We start from the raw sequence: 19,878 nt of genomic DNA on the forward strand, positions 1-19,878 counted from the left end.
CCCCCGGTGATAAGTATTCAGCCCCCGGTGATAAATATTCAGCTCCTGGTGATAAGTACTCAGCCCCCGTGATAAGTATTCGGCCCCTGGTGATAAATATTCAGCTCCTGGTGATAAGTACTCAGCCCCCGGTGATAAGTATTCAGCCCCCGGTGATAAGTATTCAGCCCCGGTGATAAATATTCAGCTCCTGGTGATAAGTACTCAGCCCCCGTGATAAGTATTCGGCCCCCGGTGATAAGTAGTCAGCTCCCAGTGATAAGTATTCGGCCCCCGGTGATAAGTATTCAGCCCCCGGTGATAAGTATTCAGCCCCTGGTGATAAGTAGTCAGCCCCCGGTGATAAGTATTCTGCCCCCGGTGATAAGTATTCGGCCCCTGGTTATGAGTATTCAGTCCCCGGTGATAAGTATTCGGCTCCCGGTGATAAGTATTCAGCCCCTGGTTATGAGTATTCAGCTCCTGGTGATAAGTATTCAGCTCCTGGTGATAAGTATTCAGCCCCTGGTGATAAGTATTCAGCCCCCGGTGATAAGTATTCAGCCCCTGGTGATAAGTATTCGGCCCCCGGTGATAAGTATTCAGCCCCTTGTGATAAGTAGTCAGCCCTTGTGATAAGTATTCAGCTCCCGGTGATAAGTATTCAGCCCCCTGTGATAAGTATTCAGCCCCTGGTGATAAGTAGTCAGCCCTCGTGATAAGTATTCAGCCCCCGGTGATAAGTATTCAGCCCCCTGTGATAAGTATTCAGCCCCTGGTGATAAGTATTCAGCCCCCGGTGATAAGTATTCAGCCCCCGGTGATAAGTATTCAGCCCCTGGTGATAAGTATTCAGCCCCCGGTGATAAGTATTCAGCCCCTGGTTATGAGTATTCAGCCCCTGGTGATAAGTATTCAGCCCCCAGTGTTAAGAATTCAGCCCCTGGTGATAAGTATTCAGCCCCTGGTGATAAGTATTCAGCCCCCGGTGGTTAGTATTCAGCCCCCGGTGGTAAGTATTCAGCCCCTGGTGATAAGTATTCAGCCCTCGGTGATAAGTATCGGCCCCCGATCAGGTGATAAGTATTCAGCCCCCAGTGATAAGAATTCAGCCCCTGGTGATAAGTATTCAGCCCCCGGTGATAAGTATTCAGCCCCCGGTGATAAGTATTCAGCCCCTCGGTGATAAGTATCGGCCCCCGATCAGGTGATAAGTATTCAGCCCCCAGTGTTAAGAATTCAGCCCCTGGTGATAAGTATTCAGCCCCTGGTGATAAGTATTCAGCCCCCGGTGGTAAGTATTCAGCCCCCGGTGGTAAGTATTCAGCCCCTGGTGATAAGTATTCAGCCCTCGGTGATAAGTATCGGCCCCCGATCAGGTGATAAGTATTCAGCCCCCAGTGATAAGAATTCAGCCCCTGGTGATAAGTATTCAGCCCCCGGTGATAAGTATTCAGCCCCCGGTGATAAGTATTCAGCCCCTGGTGATAAGTATTCAGCCCCTGGTTATGAGTATTCAGCCCCTGGTGATAAGTATTCAGCCCCTGGTGATAAGTATTCAGCTCCTGGTGATAAGTATTCAGCCCCCGGTGGTAAGTATTCAGTCCCCGGTGATAAGTATTCAGCCCCCGGTGATAAGTATTCAGCCCCTGGTGATAAGTATTCAGCCCTCGGTGATAAGTATCGACCCCCAATCAGGTGATAAGTATTCAGCCCCCAGTGATAAGAATTCAGCCCCTGGTGATAAGTATTCTGCCCCTGGTGATAAGTATTCAGCCCCCGGTGATAAGTATTCAGCCCCCGGTGATAAGTATTCAGCCCCTGGTGATAAGTATTCAGCTCCTTGTGATAAGTACTCAGCCCCCGTGATAAGTATTTGGCCCCCGTGATAAGTAGTCAGCTCCCAGTGATAAGTATTCAGCCCCTGGTGATAGGTTTTCTGCCCCCGGTGATAAGTATTCAGCCCCTGGTGATAAGTATTCAGCCCCCGGTGATAAGTATTCAGCCCCCGGTGATAAGTATTCAGCCCCTGGTTATGAGTATTCAGCCCCTGGTGATAAGTATTCAGCCCCCGGTGATAAGTATTCGGCCCCCGGTGATAAGTATTCAGCCCCTGGTGATAAGTATTCAGCCCCTGCTGATAAGTATTCAGCCCCCGGTGATAAGTATTCAGCCCCCGGTGATAAGTATTCAGCCCCCGGTGATAAGTATACAGCCCCCGGTGATAAGTATACAGCCCCCGGTGATAAGTATTCAGCCCCCGGTGATAAGTATTCAGCCCCCGGTGATAAGTATTTAGCCCCCGGTGATAAGTATTCAGCCCCTTTGCTCAGTGTTGAGTAGAAGCAGATTTGGAGCTGGTGCAGCCAGGAATCTTTTTGGGAAGATACAAGTTTTTCACCCCTGGATTTGAGGATCCTCTGCACACTGCTTAAAATTAACACCCAAAAAGTTCAATGTGTCAGACTCTGCCTTAAAGCCCCGACTGGTGGAGGCTGCAGTGATAGGTAACTTTGTGAAACTTTCCCCCATCTCCATGCTGCATCTCTGGAGCTCAACCACAGTGATTTTGGGGTTCTTCTTTACCTATCTCACAAGGCTCTTCTCCCAGTTTCTCTCTTGGTTTGGCTGGACAGCCAGGTTGAGGAAGAGTTGTGGTCATCCCAAAGTTCTTCCATTTAAGTATTATGGAGGTCACTGTGTTCTTCGGTACGTTAAGTGCTGCAGGATTTCTTTTGTAACCTTGGCCAGATCTGTGTCTTGTAACAATTCTGTCTCTGAGCTCCTTGGGCAGTTCCTTAGACCTCATGATTCTCATGTGCGCTGACATGCACTGTGAGCTGTGAGTTCTTATATAGACATGTGTGTGCCTTTCTTAATTAAGTCCTATGAGTTTTACTAAACACAGCTGTAAACCAATGAAGGAGTGGATACATCTCAAGGAGGATCAGAAGGAAATAGGGTGCAGTCACATGTTGAAGTTACAACTGCATCACAATCAGTTGGTGGTTTTAGGTGCAGTTTTGTTAATTTAACAGGTGAAAGACATTTGTCAAACAAGTAAGTGACATTTGTGGAACAGGTTTTCCCTTCAAAATCAAATTCACCTGTTCAGTTCATGTCTTTCACCTGGTAAATTAACATAACTGCACCTAAAACCAGCTCAAAACTGATTGCGATGCAGCTGTAACTGCAACGTGTGATTGCACCCTCAGGGGCTGAATACTTATCACCGTGTGTTAATTCAGTTTTTCTTGTTTAATCAATTAGCAAAATATCTACATCTGTTTTTTTTCTGTCAAGATTGCCCAGTCACATTACTGAGCTAAAAAATACACACAAAACACAACCTTTTTTGTATCTTACCAATTGGCTGCAATGAAGCAGTCATATCTATTCATATCTATTTATCTATGTATTCTATGTAATCAATCATCTATCATCATCATCTATCTATCTATCTCATATCTATCTATCTATCTCTCTCATATCTATCTCTCTCATATCTATCTCTCTCGCTCATATATATCTATCTCTCTCTCTATCTATCTCATATCTCTCTCTCTATCTATCTATCTCATATCTCTCTCTATCTATCTATCTCATATCTCTCTCTCTATCTATCTATCTCATATCTCTCTCTCTATCTATCTATCTCATATCTCTCTCTCTCTATCTATCTATCTCTCTCATATCTCTCTCTCTCTCTCTATCTATCTATCTATCTATCTCATCTCTCTCTATCTATCTATCTCATCTCTCTCTCTCTCTCTATCTATCTATCTATCTATCTATCTATCTCATCTCTCTCTCTCTCTATCTATCTATCTATCTATCTCATATCTCTCTATCTATCTATCTATCTATCTCATCTCTCTCTCTCTCTATCTATCTATCTATCTATCTATCTATCTCATATCTCTCTATCTATCTATCTATCTATCTATCTATCTATCTATCTATCTCATATCTCTCTATCTATCTATCTATCTCATATCTATCTATCTATCTATCTATCTCATATCTCTCATATCTATCTATCTATCTATCTCATATCTATCTATCTATCTATCTATCTATCTATCTCATATCTCTCTACCCATCTATCTATTTCATATCTATCTATCTCATATCTATCATCTCTCATGTGCCATCATTATACTAATCTTTCTTCATTCTCCCCCCAGTTATCAATGCCTTATCTCAGAGATATTTTCTTCAAGCCAGTGACCCAAAGGATCTTCAGGATTGGGTTGATGCCTTAAACTCAGCGAGTAAAATCACAGTAAGTAAGAGTCACATGTATGCTCTGTATGAGTAGTAGTTCCCCTGAGCCCCCCATTTCTACCCTGATTCTCCGCCTGCCTGGTGCCAGTCTGCAGCATTACAGCCACCAGTAACAATGTATCTGTCCAGTCATGTTCAGGAAAGTGATGTGACAGCGATTAGGCCGTACGCCACAATGTTTGTGAGGATTAGTCTATTAGATGTTCCTCCGATTATCTAAGATGCGTATCTAAGAAGACATCTGCCAAACTACATTCCAGGATATAATTACAGCAAGATGCATCAAGATAAGAGGAACTTCTTTAAGGAGAACATTTTCTACATCTACGCTCATTATTATAGTGCGTCAGCATTTTATGCCTTTTTTGTGTTTTGCTATTCTGCATTATTAAATGGTCAGCAACAAACTTTATATAAAAGAGACTACAAAAAACATTGTCATATCTTATTAGAGGAAAGGAGTTCTTGCACCACTTACCTTGGCTCTTATCACCCTCCTAATCTGCTTCTTACTTTGGAATGTCTACATTAGGGCTCATTTAGATGGCTATTATGGGGTTAGTGATCTGACCAGATCATGTCCTCCATAGACTTCTATGGCTCCGGATCACAATGCAGTGAGCACATAGAGAAGTCTATGGAGAGGAGAGGGGGAGGAGTGAGTCGGTGCAGCTAGGTCTCCACCTACCAGCTCAGAGAAGAATAAGAAGTAAATACAGGCAGTCCTCGGGTTACGTACAAGATAGGGTCCGGAGGTTTGTTCTTAAGTTGAATTTGTATGCAAGTCGAAACTGTATATTTTATAATTGTAGATCCAGGCAAAAAAATTTTTGTCCCCAGTGACAATTGGAGTTTAACATTTTTTGCTGTAATGGGACCAAGGATTATCAATAAAACTTCATTACAGACTCCTTACAGCTGATCATTGCAGCCTGGGACTATAGTAAAGCATCCAGAGACTTCACCAGAGGTCAGAGGGGTCTGTCTGTAACTATGGGTTGTCTGTAAGTCGGGTGTCCTGTATACTAATATAGAAGCCAGATGACCATAGAGAGTATAATTCAGTGGCATATATGCTGTATAATCAGTCATTTGACAGAAGGAGCAGACTATGAGACTTTTGGAGCGGGCAGCGACCAGCTGACTCATGTGATGATTAGAGTAAGGAAAGTCGACCATGTGACAGGGGAGAAGAAACATTCTGTATATAAGTAAATGGAGACAGTAAGGAGGTTTTTGGCTGACTTATATTTGAAGGATCAGATTGCCCTGCAGCACAGAGAATTTCAGGAACCGCCCTTACGGATCATGTGAGTGGTAATGACCTGTCCACTTATGTGATTATGTGATGGAGAACAGTCCCGTATGTGAAGAAGAGACAAAAATTTTAAATAAGAAGAGTAATGGAGATATTCCAAAGACCAGGGTTCCCAGCAGCACAGAGAACTTCAGGAAATACCCATGCTGATCATGTGGGAGGTGATGACCGGTCCAGTCAAGTGATTGTATTAGTAAGGACAGTTCTGCATGTGACTGCGACATTGTCATGAGGAAACAGAGGAAAGTAGAAGGAACTGTGTACATTTTGTTACACAACCGATACACTCCAGATTAATAAGGCGGACTCCCCTCGTAAAGTGAGGCCTGAAAAGATGTCATACTAAAGCCTAGGATTAGTGTATGTCACATATATGTTACCGTAAACAGCGGGTGATGTGCACTGAGCAAGAACATGACCAAACCTACTGAGGACACATGAGGAAGCCATAAATCTGTAGTAAAAAAAACCTCCGATCCTATGGCTAAGATTAGTCACCTAAAAAATCTAATTACTAGGGCAGAGAGCAAGAAATGACAATTTTTTTTGCATGACGAGGCTCAGAACCATGACAGCGGATCGCTAGATATTAGACTTGTTCAGATGAAAGCTGTCCCCGTGCTATGCTGCTCACAGAGAGGGGAAGAAGTACAGCAGCATGTTATCCCTTATCTTATTCTCAGAATTAATCAGATTTTTCTGCTGAACAAAGCTATGTTTCCCACTACATGTATCCTAAACCCTAATCAGTGGAGGTGGCATTGTACCACAAAGAGGGTGAGATACAGAATATCAGAACAGCATTCCTTATCTCATTTGCAGTAGTAATCAGATTTTTTTTTTTTTTTTTGCGTTATTACTAAACATCATTCTACATCATAGTTTTTCATATCAAAGTTGAGTTGTCACTGTGCTGGCCACAAATAGGTGGAGAAGCAAAAGTCACACCTTACAATTGCTTATCTCATTTGCAGTACTAATTATATTTTGTACCCAGCAAGGCTCGGGTTAGTATGACAGACAGATATTTAGGTATATGTAAAAAAAAATGTATATATATATATATATATATATATATATATATATATATATATAGTAAAGATGTCATTGTGCTGACAACAGATAGTGTGAGATCCAGAATTTCAAATGCCAAACCATCCTTATCTCATTTGCGGTATTAATCAGATTTTAATATTATTATTAATATTTCTCTTCCCTACATGGCTATGGTTCTTACAACATACATTCCTGAACACCAGTCTATGACATAATGGGGAAGATTTATCAAGCTGTCTGAAAGTCAGAATATTTCTAGTTGCCCATGGCAACCAATCACAGCTCCCCTTTAAAATATTCATGAGCACTGGTAAAATGAAAGCTGAGCTGTGATTGGTTGCCATGGGCAACTAGAAATATTCTGACTTTCAGACAGCTTGATAAATATGCCCCAATGTTTCATACAGAAGCAGTCACACCATCCAATTACTTATCTTATTTGCACTAGTATTTAGATTTTCTACCCCAAAAGGCTAGGGTTAATATGATACATATATGCCTAACTATCAGTCTATCTCAAAACCCTTCATATCAAAGTGAAGATAGTTTGAGATCCAGAGTATCAATTGTCAAACCACACTATTCCTTGTCTCAATTACAGTACTAATTAGGGTTTCTACCCAACAAGGTCTGGGGGTTAGTATGACAGACTGATATTTAGGCATATATACCGCATCTAAAAGTAAAGATGACATTGTGCTGACCACAGATAGTGTGAGATCCAGAATTACAAATGTCAAACTATACTAGTCCTTATGTCATTTGCAGAATTAATCAGATTTTTCTTACAAGGTACCACATCATTTTTCATAGAAAAGTTGAGTTGTCAGTGTACTGTCAGTTGTCAGTGACTTAAAATGTAATAACTTACAATTACTCATTTCATTTGCAGTACTAATTAGATTTTCTACCCAACAAAGCTAGGGCAAGTATGACATACATGCCTAAATATCAGTCAAAATTCTTCATATCAATGTAAAGATGGCATTGTGCTGATCACAGAGAGCATGAGATCAGGAGTTTCAAATATTAAACCACACCATTCCTTATCTCATTTGTATTATTAATCAGATTTTTCTGGTTAATATGACATTTATGCCTTAAATATTTGTCTCAAAGCTTTTCATATGAAAGTAGATCTGACTTTGTTCTGATCACAGAGAGAATGAGATGCAGAGTGAGAAGTCTCTCCGCCCTATCTCATATGCAGTATTAATCAGATTTTCCTGGAGCTATAGTTGCAGGATATCTTTATTATATATATTGTGCATTTTGTGGTCACCATTTTTATGTAGTAACTTCCTTTTAATGCTATTATTATAGGGCACTGTTGCTCTTCTTTACCTTCATGGTGGCACTATCACTGGCATGGGCAGGGTCGGCTCCAGGTTTCAGTAGGCCCCTGGACGACAGAGCCTCAGTGGGCCCCTTTGCAGTAAACTCAAGAAGCAGCATTAAAAATTCTGAAACTAAACAGTCCTCTGTTCCCTAAAATATTCCCTAGTTTATCATACAGCCCCCTAATGGTTATTTTATATAAGTCCCCTCACAACCTATGGATTCAGCCCACTTAACTCCATGGATTCCTTATGTGGGCCCCCTAGCAGCTCTGGGCCCTGGCATTTGGCCAGGTATGCCCAGTGCTGGCGCCGGCCCTGGGCATGGGGAATTATTTTAGAAATCCTGTGCCTGACATTGCTATTGGATACTGAGGCTATTGCTTGTATGTTATGGGATACTGCTGCCATGAAAGTGCTGTTTCTGGTCCCATGGGAAATCCAATTTAAATTTCTTGCATCACAAATTGAATTCACCCATTAAACTAAATGAAACATCAGATCCCACAGGGGTGAGAATCACCCATGGAGCCTAACATTGTTATAGGACACTGTGGCTGGGAGGGGATCTGCCAACGTGTGCGTTGCAAATGCCTGACCCACTTTCCAAATCATGAATTGTAAGATTTAACTCTTAAGGACTTCAGATAACACACTCAGCTCTGCTATATTGGGGTGGAAATCCATGCAGTGCTGGAGATAATCAGAATACATTCATCTTGTTAAATGCTGTGTCAGCAGTTTTACATAAGATTTCGGTAGGGCACGTAAAGTTCAGTGCTGCAGGAGGATTATGGGACCTACAAGCTGCAGTGTTACCAGGACCAGTTTTATAAGAGTCTGTACACTGACAGATGAGTGTTCTCCTCTCAGCATACTATTATTATACACTAGTTTATACGGATTATTACAATCCTAATGAGCCTCCATTATCCTGATATCAATAAACCCTCATCGCCATTGTGCTCGGGCGGAAGGTGTTTGGGAGCGGCATTGACTTCCTAATCTTCTCAAGGAGGTGGATTGTCCTGCCTATGGCATGTATGTACAGGAGTGTGGATTACAATGTCTATATCTTACAATCCCTAAATCTTACAAACACCTACTGGATGCTACACATAGGAAATGACCCCCGTGGGAGCAAGGTGCCAGGGCAGCTCCAATATGGCGCTCTACATTGACCGGGAAATGTAGCAATAAGACCAAGACGGTTAAATCCACAAAGATGTGTGTGGATAAGTTTCCGATCACTGCGGATCCAGAAGTTGGGACCCACCAGTGATCACAAGGCAAGAGGTTCCCGATTACCCTATGTGCGCATGCGGCGGTGGTGTGCATGCTCAATTCTGGGATAGTGATCTTTGGCAGTCTCAAAGGAAATATGCATTAAATTTCCAGGATTGTAGCTGGACTTGGAGCACTCTGGTGTGTTGGTGTGTGAGATCTCTTCAGTGGACTGCAGAAAACCCATTCCTTCTACCGTATTAGGCCCATGAGCAACTGCACAGGCTACCCATATATTATGTAGAGCTCTTGGCATTTGTCGGACCTAACTGGCCCCAATACCTCAATCTCCAAAGCAGAATTTTATTATAGATATTAAAGCTAGATCAACCACTACTAGTTACATAGCTGCCATGGACACCCCCAGTAGTGCACCATACACCAGCTGAGCACTTTGCCTCAGGGAGCAATACAATATTTACTGTGTATCAGTTAGCACAGTAAGTACAGACATCTTTCACTTGAGCTCAGTTTTGGTGACAGGGAACAGGAAGCAATTGTCTATTTTTGTTATGTAACCGTCTATATTTCACTGCTAACCTCAGACAGAAGAAACATTCAGAGTTGAATTTACTTTCCTGAATATTGCTTGGCCAACATCCCTTTGTATCAACATCTGGACCTCTATGTTCACCTTGACCTTCAGGGCTTCAACTTAAAAACCAACCTGAAGGCCACGGGGTGTTGGAGGAGTGGTGAAGAGTGCACATAGGAGGAGAGTATTTGACATATGAGAGTGTATCTGGTGTCGGGGGTGTCAAAGAAGACATTGACTGGAAGGTTGGTGACCATCTTGACCCAGCTATGAACAGTGTAAGCGTTCGACTTCAAGAAGTCGAAACATCGTAACCAACACACATGACTCGATGGGTGGGAATCAAAGACTATAGTAAATACATGGTTTATAGAGAGTCATCACATATGCAGAGTAACAGATCACCTGAAGCCAGGGGTCGTGACAAAAAACTATGGAGCCCTTTCCAGCCAAGAGAACCATCATTGATAAATAACTAGGCGAAGAGGTTGTGATTATTAAGATTTTTTACTCTCTTTTATGTTCTGTCCTTCCTTTTTGACCTTTCTGTCCTCTGCCCACATTGATATTCTAGAAACTTTATTTGTTTCCATCATCCACACCTCCCACTAAGATCAGTTTGTCATCTCTGAGGCTTCTTTACCGGTTGAGCTGGTCCTCCATCACACACATGGTTACATCAGTTGTTAAAGTTCTGAGGAACCACCTCAACAATTGGACCTGGAAATAGGGGGTCCACAGTGAGGAAACCATCTCTATGGCATCTATGTTATGAGAGATGCGCATCATGGTGTAAAAATCAGGCAGCTGATTACAAAAAGTTATTTCTACACCTCAGTTCAAATATAAAACCTTATTCCCCGCCCCCACAAAAAAAAAAAACATTCAGTTCCCCTTTAATGCACCAAAACATTTTAACCACCTGGCAGTCTACAAACAATTACAATGGTAAGACGAAGGTTACTCCATACTCCACTGAGCACCATTTCCTCTAACAACACCCATGAGTGTAGTAACACGTCTGTCATGGTCGCCCCAGCTGCTGTTTTTGTCGTGTTCATGCTCCGCTTCAGCGAATGTCAAAAATAAATTGTCCAACACCAATAACTCAATGTTATTTACGATCATTATTACATGATTACTATATTATGCTGTAACTACGTCTTCATACATTGGGCCTCATTTACTAAGGGTCCGAATCTCGCATTTTCGTTGGGTTTCCCGAATATTTCCGATTTGCGCCGAATAGTCCCGGGATTTTGGCGCATGCGATTGGATTGTGGCCCAGCGGCGCCGGCTTTCGCACGACAGAAATCGGGGGCCGTGGCCGTCGGAAAACCCGACAAATTCGGAAAAACCATGGAATTTTTTTTAAAAATTGTGTCGCAAGAATAGCACACACATACACCGGGAAGAAGAAGGTGAACTCCGGCAGACCTCAGGGCAGCAGCGACACCTAGTGGATATCAGGCGCACGACCTTAGTGAATCACGGCAAGCTCCAAATCAACGTCGGACAACACACCGCGGGATCGCGAATGGACCGGGTAAGTAAATGAGTGTGATGTAACCCTTGCAAAATTTTTACCAAATTTTTTACAAAAATCCATAATAAGTTCTAGATTTATATTGTACACCTGTTGAGGAGGCTTCATGCCTTTTCGGAGACAGGATGGAGCTAGCTATCCAATTAATAGTTTATCATGTAGTGTGAATCCATTATGAGGGGGTGGACTTGGATGTGCCTGGACCTAGACTTTTGAGCTTCATCTCTGATCCCGTAGGAACATGTTCTACATTGCAGTTTCTGCGGACTAATGATCTGTCATGTAGTCATGCTTGATGGAGCTCTATATAGGTATTGTATAAAGATGGTGGCCCCAGTTTTGAAGTTGGCTTATCTATGATTTCACAGTTCCCCCTGGTATGAGATGGTGCAGAAGGGTGGATCATTGATGACGTTTCTTTTTTGTGAAATATGTAGTCATAATAGATGGAGCCAGAGGTGCATGTACTATAGATTCATACCATACAGCTCCTATAGGATCCATAAGCAGCGAGGGCAGCCCAGTCTAGCACCCATTCTCATTCTCACTTGCTTTAGAAGTTCCTACTGAAATGGAGTTGGGCTACGCTACATACCCTCATATTTTCTAAAAGGTAAATGTATAGGAGCTTGTCAAATGTTCCTCTATTAGAGAGGTAACTTGTTCAAGACTGGCTCCAGACCATGGCATCAAATAGAGTAACCAAGTGATATAAGCAAGGTGCCCAATAGTAGTTAAGACTTAACTTTTAATTCAAATAATGTAAAAAAGCCACCTATCTACCTGTGGCTAGAATAAACATTCAACAATGACAAAGGAAAAGAATTTCTTCCTTTAAAAACATAAACCTAGTGACATAGAGATCATTAGGGACATTGGAGTGTCCTGGTGAAAGTACAGCTTAATAAGCAAACAGGGGTACAATTAAGCCAGGTATATTGCATGTATAAACAGGAGATAGCAAGGGAAGTAAAAACAGGTTGGGTCTCACCAGTCTTCATCCAGGGGAGGCAGGATTACCGGGTATATGGTCCAGAGATAGCCTAGTTATCCCTATTAACTCTGGCTCCTGAGCCCCTTGAATTGCTCCCAGCCCTTACAAGGGCGGTCCCATGTCTGCCCCTGCGATGGCTATTGTACCCTATTTCTTAAATAGTAAATAGTATCAAATCCCTACGCGTTTCGTGCAAGGGTTAGATTGCACTCATCAGGGGATAATAAATCAGAAATAGTACTCCAGCTTGCTGTTAAAAAATGGGCTCTGTATACTCGCCCTATTTCCAGGCTGTAAAACGGGCTGTGGCTCGTCCAGCATCAGCGAGCGTTAACCTAAGCACTAGGTAGAGAGTACGGCGTCGGCGCCAGATTACCGCGCATGCGTCAAAGTTAAAGCCGATTCCGGCCGCCCAGGCCACGCCCCCGGTTCTGTCATTGGTCGGGGAGCCGTCGCGTCATGGCCTGGGAGGAGGCCGCACCCGGGTATGACAGTGATGGACAGGTGAGTACATCGAGCAACAGTGGTGCTCGTAGTGTAGCTCCTCCTCGCTCTCCAGAGTGAGAGGTAGGAGTAGAGTTTACACAGACCCGGTGTAGCAGCCGTCAGCAACCCCTACTGGCCTCCAATCAGTACAGTGACAATGTTAGCATTCAAATGGATAGCCGTGGGGAAGAGTAGTGCCTCAACAGGAATGATGAACCCCTCAGAGATTCCTATCGGAGGTCTAAACCGGGGGTTAACACATCGCACTTTCATAGGCTCAGTAAGAGATAACTGTGCCTTAGTGCAGTTCCGTGGGCATTAAAAATTGGTCTTTATTATTATTATCTGGTTTTTAGGTTGGAGAAGTAAAATGGCAACTCTTAGTAATGTTGGGACTAAGGACTAAAGCTTTAAGGATTTAGTGGCCAAAAGAGTGGGGGGGGGGGGGAGGGGGGGAGAGGGGAAAAGGAAGAGAGGGAGGGAACAAGGAAAGGACCAAGGAGGATTGTCACTTGTCAGTATCGTGTGGAAGGATACAGTGAGCTTCAGAGGAAGCAAGCATAACTTAAGGTTTCGTTGAGTCCTTTTGGGGTTACTGTATCCAGGGAAAAAATCCATTTTGCTTCCTTTTGTAGGATGGATCTGTCCCAATTGCCTCCCCTGATAGGTCTGGGGACTGCCTCAATACCATGGAAGCTGATCTTCTTTGCATCTCCATTGTGAATTAAATTTATATGTCGTGCCAGAGGTGTATCTCTGTTATGAGCAATGTCTCCCAGATGTGCTCCTATCCTTCTTCTCAACTGGCAGATAGTTTTTCCAACGTATTCTAATTTGCACTCGCATATTGCCCTGTAGACTACTCCTTCCGTACGGCAGTTGATGAACTGTCTAATCTTAAACGTGCTGCCTGTTACTGTCGAAGTGAAGGTTTTGCACCTTTTTATGTACGGACAGGCTATACATCCACTACAGCAAAAACTGCCTGCAATTTCGATTTTCTCAAGCCATGTAGAGTCATGTGTGTCTGTAAAATGGCTACGGACTAGTCTGTCCTTCAGGGAACGACCCTTTCTATAAGTTACTGTAGGTCTTGTGCTAATGACATCTCCTAAATCCGGATCCATCCCTAGAATATCCCAATGTTTGTCCAACACCTTTTTAACTCTGCTAGCCCCATTATCAAAGGTTGTAATTAACCTAATCATTTTGTCTTCCCTTGGTTTCTCTTGTATTTTCAGGAGGTCACTACGATCTCTATGTAGGGCCTCTTGAAAGGCCGACCTCAGTATCCTATCAGGATATTGGAAGTGACTACCTCCAGTACAACTGCACTAAAAATGAACTAGAGGCTTTGACTGTATTACAGATGGACAAAACCATTACAATAAAACAGTCGGACAAAGGGGGTAACATAGTCCTACTGAACACTACACAATACAAAGACATGTGCCTAGACCTTCTAAATGATAGAGAATCCTATGAGATTCTCTCTGAAAATCCCACCAAGAAATATCTTAAAGAACTAGACGACCTACTCCAGCAAGCTAGAATGGATGGTGTAATAGACGAAGCGGAATTTAACTTCCTTAGACCAAAGAACCCGGTTCTAGCAACCTTTTACAGTCTCCCCAAAGTGCACAAGGGGCTATCCCCACTTAAGGGACGCCCCATAGTCTCAGGAGTTGATAACATAATACAAAATCTGGGCATATATCTAGACAAGGTCTTAAGAGACTTCGTTTTAGCACTTCCATCATATACAAGGGACACATTGGACCTCCTTACGAAACTAGATGGCCTTACTCTCGACAAAGAACATCTCATTGGAAGTGTGGATGTAGAAGCTCTGTACTCGTCAATACCCCACAAGATGGGCTTAGGGGCAGTGGCTCACTTCCTCAAATCTAGAGGGAGACACCAAGAGAGACATAATCACTTCATACTGGAGGCTCTCGAATTTTGCCTTACTAGGAACTTCTTCCTCTTTAACGGGAGGTACTACCACCAGCTCAGGGGCACGGCCATGGGTTGGCCGTGCGCGCCAACCTACGCCAACTTGCTCCTGGGCTGGTGGGAGGAGACCCTAGTGTTTAATGAGGCAAATCAGTTGAATACATTTAAGGTGGATGCCTGGTACAGGTACATTGACGATGTCCTGGTCATCTGGAGAGGCTCCACCTTAGAGTTTAAAAACTTTGTGCAACAGCTAAATGTGAATCCAGTTGGCTTACGATTCACGCATGAAAGCTCCATGCATAACCTTTCCTTCCTAGACGTACTAATAACTCGAGATTCTGAGGGTGGCCTCGCAACAGAGGTGTACCGCAAGGCCACCTCCACAAACTCGCTCTTGAGATGGGAAAGCTGCCATCCAACTCCCCTAAAGCGAGGTATCCCAAAAGGACAGTACCTCCGACTTAGGAGGAACTGTTCAGACACTAGGACGTTTCTTAGACAAGCTAAAGACCTACGTCAGAGGTTTCAGGATAAGGGTTATCCTGATAGGATACTGAGGTCGGCCTTTCAAGAGGCCCTACATAGAGATCGTAGTGACCTCCTGAAAATACAAGAGAAACCAAGGGAAGACAAAATGATTAGGTTAATTACAACCTTTGATAATGGGGCTAGCAGAGTTAAAAAGGTGTTGGACAAACATTGGGATATTCTAGGGATGGATCCGGATTTAGGAGATGTCATTAGCACAAGACCTACAGTAACTTATAGAAAGGGTCGTTCCCTGAAGGACAGACTAGTCCGTAGCCATTTTACAGACACATATGACTCTACATGGCTTGAGAAAATCGAAATTGCAGGCAGTTTTTGCTGTAGTGGATGTATAGCCTGTCCGTACATAAAAAGGTGCAAAACCTTCACTTCGACAGTAACAGGCAGCACGTTTAAGATTAGACAGTTCATCAACTGCCGTACGGAAGGAGTAGTCTACAGGGCAATATGCGAGTGCAAATTAGAATACGTTGGAAAAACTATCTGCCAGTTGAGAAGAAGGATAGGAGCACATCTGGGAGACATTGCTCATAACAGAGATACACCTCTGGCACGACATATAAATTTAATTCACAATGGAGATGCAAAGAAGATCAGCTTCCATGGTATTGAGGCAGTCCCCAGACCTATCAGGGGAGGCAATTGGGACAGATCCATCCTACAAAAGGAAGCAAAATGGATTTTTTCCCTGGATACAGTAACCCCAAAAGGACTCAACGAAACCTTAAGTTATGCTTGCTTCCTCTGAAGCTCACTGTATCCTTCCACACGATACTGACAAGTGACAATCCTCCTTGGTCCTTTCCTTGTTCCCTCCCTCTCTTCCTTTTCCCCTCTCCCCCCCTTCCCCCCCCCCCCCACTCTTTTGGCCACTAAATCCTTAAAGCTTTAGTCCTTAGTCCCAACATTACTAAGAGTTGCCATTTTACTTCTCCAACCTAAAAACCAGATAATAATAATAAAGACCAAGTTTTAATGCCCACGGAACTGCACTAAGGCACAGTTATCTCTTACTGAGCCTATGAAAGTGCGATGTGTTAACCCCCGGTTTAGACCTCCGATAGGAATCTCTGAGGGGTTCATCATTCCTGTTGAGGCACTACTCTTCCCCACGGCTATCCATTTGAATGCTAACATTGTCACTGTACTGATTGGAGGCCAGTAGGGGTTGCTGACGGCTGCTACACCGGGTCTGTGTAAACTCTACTCCTACCTCTCACTCTGGAGAGCGAGGAGGAGCTACACTACGAGCACCACTGTTGCTCGATGTACTCACCTGTCCATCACTGTCATACCCGGGTGCGGCCTCCTCCCAGGCCATGACGCGACGGCTCCCCGACCAATGACAGAACCGGGGGCGTGGCCTGGGCGGCCGGAATCGGCTTTAACTTTGACGCATGCGCGGTAATCTGGCGCCGACGCCGTACTCTCTACCTAGTGCTTAGGTTAACGCTCGCTGATGCTGGACGAGCCACAGCCCGTTTTACAGCCTGGAAATAGGGCGAGTATACAGAGCCCATTTTTTAACAGCAAGCTGGAGTACTATTTCTGATTTATTATCCCCTGATGAGTGCAATCTAACCCTTGCACGAAACGCGTAGGGATTTGATACTATTTACTATTTAAGAAATAGGGTACAATAGCCATCGCAGGGGCAGACATGGGACCGCCCTTGTAAGGGCTGGGAGCAATTCAAGGGGCTCAGGAGCCAGAGTTAATAGGGATAACTAGGCTATCTCTGGACCATATACCCGGTAATCCTGCCTCCCCTGGATGAAGACTGGTGAGACCCAACCTGTTTTTACTTCCCTTGCTATCTCCTGTTTATACATGCAATATACCTGGCTTAATTGTACCCCTGTTTGCTTATTAAGCTGTACTTTCACCAGGACACTCCAATGTCCCTAATGATCTCTATGTCACTAGGTTTATGTTTTTAAAGGAAGAAATTCTTTTCCTTTGTCATTGTTGAATGTTTATTCTAGCCACAGGTAGATAGGTGGCTTTTTTACATTATTTGAATTAAAAGTTAAGTCTTAACTACTATTGGGCACCTTGCTTATACCCTCATATTTTCAGACAATGGGGCACATTTACTAAGGGGCCGTCAGACGCATTTCCATATGGTTTCGTGATTTTTACCGTTTTGCCCTGAATTGCCCCGGGTTTTTGGCGCACGCGATCGGATTTTGGTGCATCGTGCCGGCTTGCATGCGACACAAATTGGGGGCCGTGGACGTTGGACAACCTGACTGCTTCGGACAAACCGCGGAATTTAAAAACCAAATTGTGTCGCAAGATCTGCACTCACATGCACTCGGAAGAAGAAGGTGAACTCCAGCGGGCCTCAGCGGGGGAAGCGACACATGCAGGATATCGGGCGCACGATCTTAGTGAAACGCGGCAGCTCCGAATCCTCGTCAGACATTCCGGATCGGCGGCGTCAACGGGACGGGTAAGAAAATGTGCCCCAATGTGCTTATACTGGCTGGCATTTTGATTCTTGTTATGCCTCCGCCCTGTGTAGAGCCTTGCATGGAGGTGTCTTCACGTAGCCCACGTGCCGTGTAGATGGTATCTGTTACAGCTTTTCCACTTCTTGTTTCTTTGACCCATGGACAAGTCACGTCCCATCTCTACTCCTAGGTCTCCATCTCTTCCTAAAGCTTTTATAATGGGCCACAACAGCTTGGGGGTTTCTATTTTTTGAATTAAGGGTCAGCTCAGTCTTGCCAATTCAGATATTTGAAGGAATATCAGTTGTATAGATACTTCTCTCTCCGATATAAACCATGTATGGTACACCTTGTTGCAACCTATGGAGTAAAAATCTAAGTAATGGGATAAAAAAAGGGACTTTGATCCGACAAGAGATGAATTCATACGACAACATGGAGAAGCTTCAGGGCATGTGGTCCTCAACGTACTCCACACGATAGATCTAATTATACTGTGAGAAATGGGCCCCGATCCAGGATTGTGTAACCGCTGTCTGGAATAGCCGGCCAGTCATGCGTGATTAACACATCATTGTTAACATGGAACTAAGAAAGCATGCAACGTGCCAGAGGCAAAGTCACTCGCAGGCTTTTCAACTATGTGTAGGGCCTGTCACCTATGAGTCTTTCCCTGCCCATTGTTTCGTAGACAATGCTACATGGAGTTCTATAGAGAATTGTCATACAATGTGTGGTTTGGCCCATCAGATATGACAGGTCCTATTCATATCCATTTCTGTATTGCCGTCTAAACCTCCATGTGTTGCACCTTATATAATACTTTTTTCTGAAGTCCAAACAGAAAGCAGAGTGGTCCCTCCCCCCATGACAAAACAACATTTCCATAAAGTTTCACATAATATTATAATTTAAAGGGAACCTGTCATCAGATTTCACCACATTAAACCACCAGCCCTCTCAGGTAGTGGATGAAATGTCCTTTCTAGAATGTGAAATCTCACCCGTTTACCCATAAAATATCTCCTCTAAAGTCATGTGAAAATGAGCAGAGAAGAGTCATATTTACTGGAGAAGTTCAGAGGCTGCAGGGGGAGCATCACTTTGGTCGCCCCCTATCTTTGATTCTACAATCTACAACAATGGTGCAGTTTTTTAATTGCCGCCAGAAATTTCCCAGCTGTTGGACCTAGTCCCTTGATGAGCGTAACGGAAATGACAACTAGTCTGAGAACATATTGGGCTCCAAAATCTCCAAAATGAGTATGGTATCTCATGCTATATGTTATGTTGCTCAGTTGATTTATGTATGATGCTCCTCAGGTACCCAGACCAGGATCAACGCAGGCTCCGGAAATACAATCCATTGGATCCGAATCTCAGGAGAAGAAGTCACAAACAGCTTATAAGACAGAGATCATCGCGGGAGTGGTCATACAGACCCCCATTAGCCAGGTGTGTGTTTCATTACTAATAAGGCTACATTCACACGAACGTATGGGGGACGTATATACGGCCGACGTATATACGGCCGATATACGTCCCCCATACACTCCTATGGGCGCACGGCACCCTACAGGAGCGGTACGGTGCCGCACACGTGCGGCACCGTACCGTTCCGTACCCGGGAGAAAGATAGGACCTGTCCTATCTTTCCCCGTAATACGGCGCCGTGCGCCATAGGTTGCTATGGAGAGGGGCGGGGGTGAGCTGCGCTCACCTCCTCCTCCTCTCCCCGTACACTGCCGTTGCCCGCTACGGTACGGTACGGGCGGGCAACGGCAGTGTGAATATAGCCTAAGATCCTTAGAAAATGGATATTTACAAAATACCTAAAATGGGATACAAAACTCCTATTCCACCGATGTGGACTACTTCTTGATTCTTCTTGACGCATAGAGAGTTCTAATCAGGCAATCTCTGGCTGATTTCAGTCTGTGGCCATTGCTCTCAGCGGCCATTTTCCCAGTGTCGTGATGAACCAGGAAGTGGAGGCCGGTGATGGAACCAGAAATAGTGTTGATCAAGTCTGTCGAAGTTTGGGTTCAACGAGTTCGGCCAAACTTCACACAAGACCTAAACCCAGTTGAAA

At 43.9% G+C, this 19,878-nt stretch overlaps 1 protein-coding gene across 1 annotated transcript in view; it reads left to right on the forward strand.

The window, feature by feature from the left end:
* PLEKHA2 (pleckstrin homology domain containing A2) overlaps nt 1-19,878 on the forward strand; it is a 70,779-nt gene that overhangs the window by 20,234 nt on the left and 30,667 nt on the right. The window contains exons 5-6 of the mRNA XM_072149242.1: nt 4,167-4,264; nt 19,110-19,241. Of these exons, the coding sequence (XP_072005343.1) occupies nt 4,167-4,264; nt 19,110-19,241 (230 nt within the window). The remainder of the gene's footprint in view (nt 1-4,166; nt 4,265-19,109; nt 19,242-19,878) is intronic.

This window comes from Engystomops pustulosus, chromosome 4, assembly GCF_040894005.1.
Source record: "Engystomops pustulosus chromosome 4, aEngPut4.maternal, whole genome shotgun sequence".
Taxonomy (NCBI): domain Eukaryota; kingdom Metazoa; phylum Chordata; class Amphibia; order Anura; family Leptodactylidae; genus Engystomops; species Engystomops pustulosus.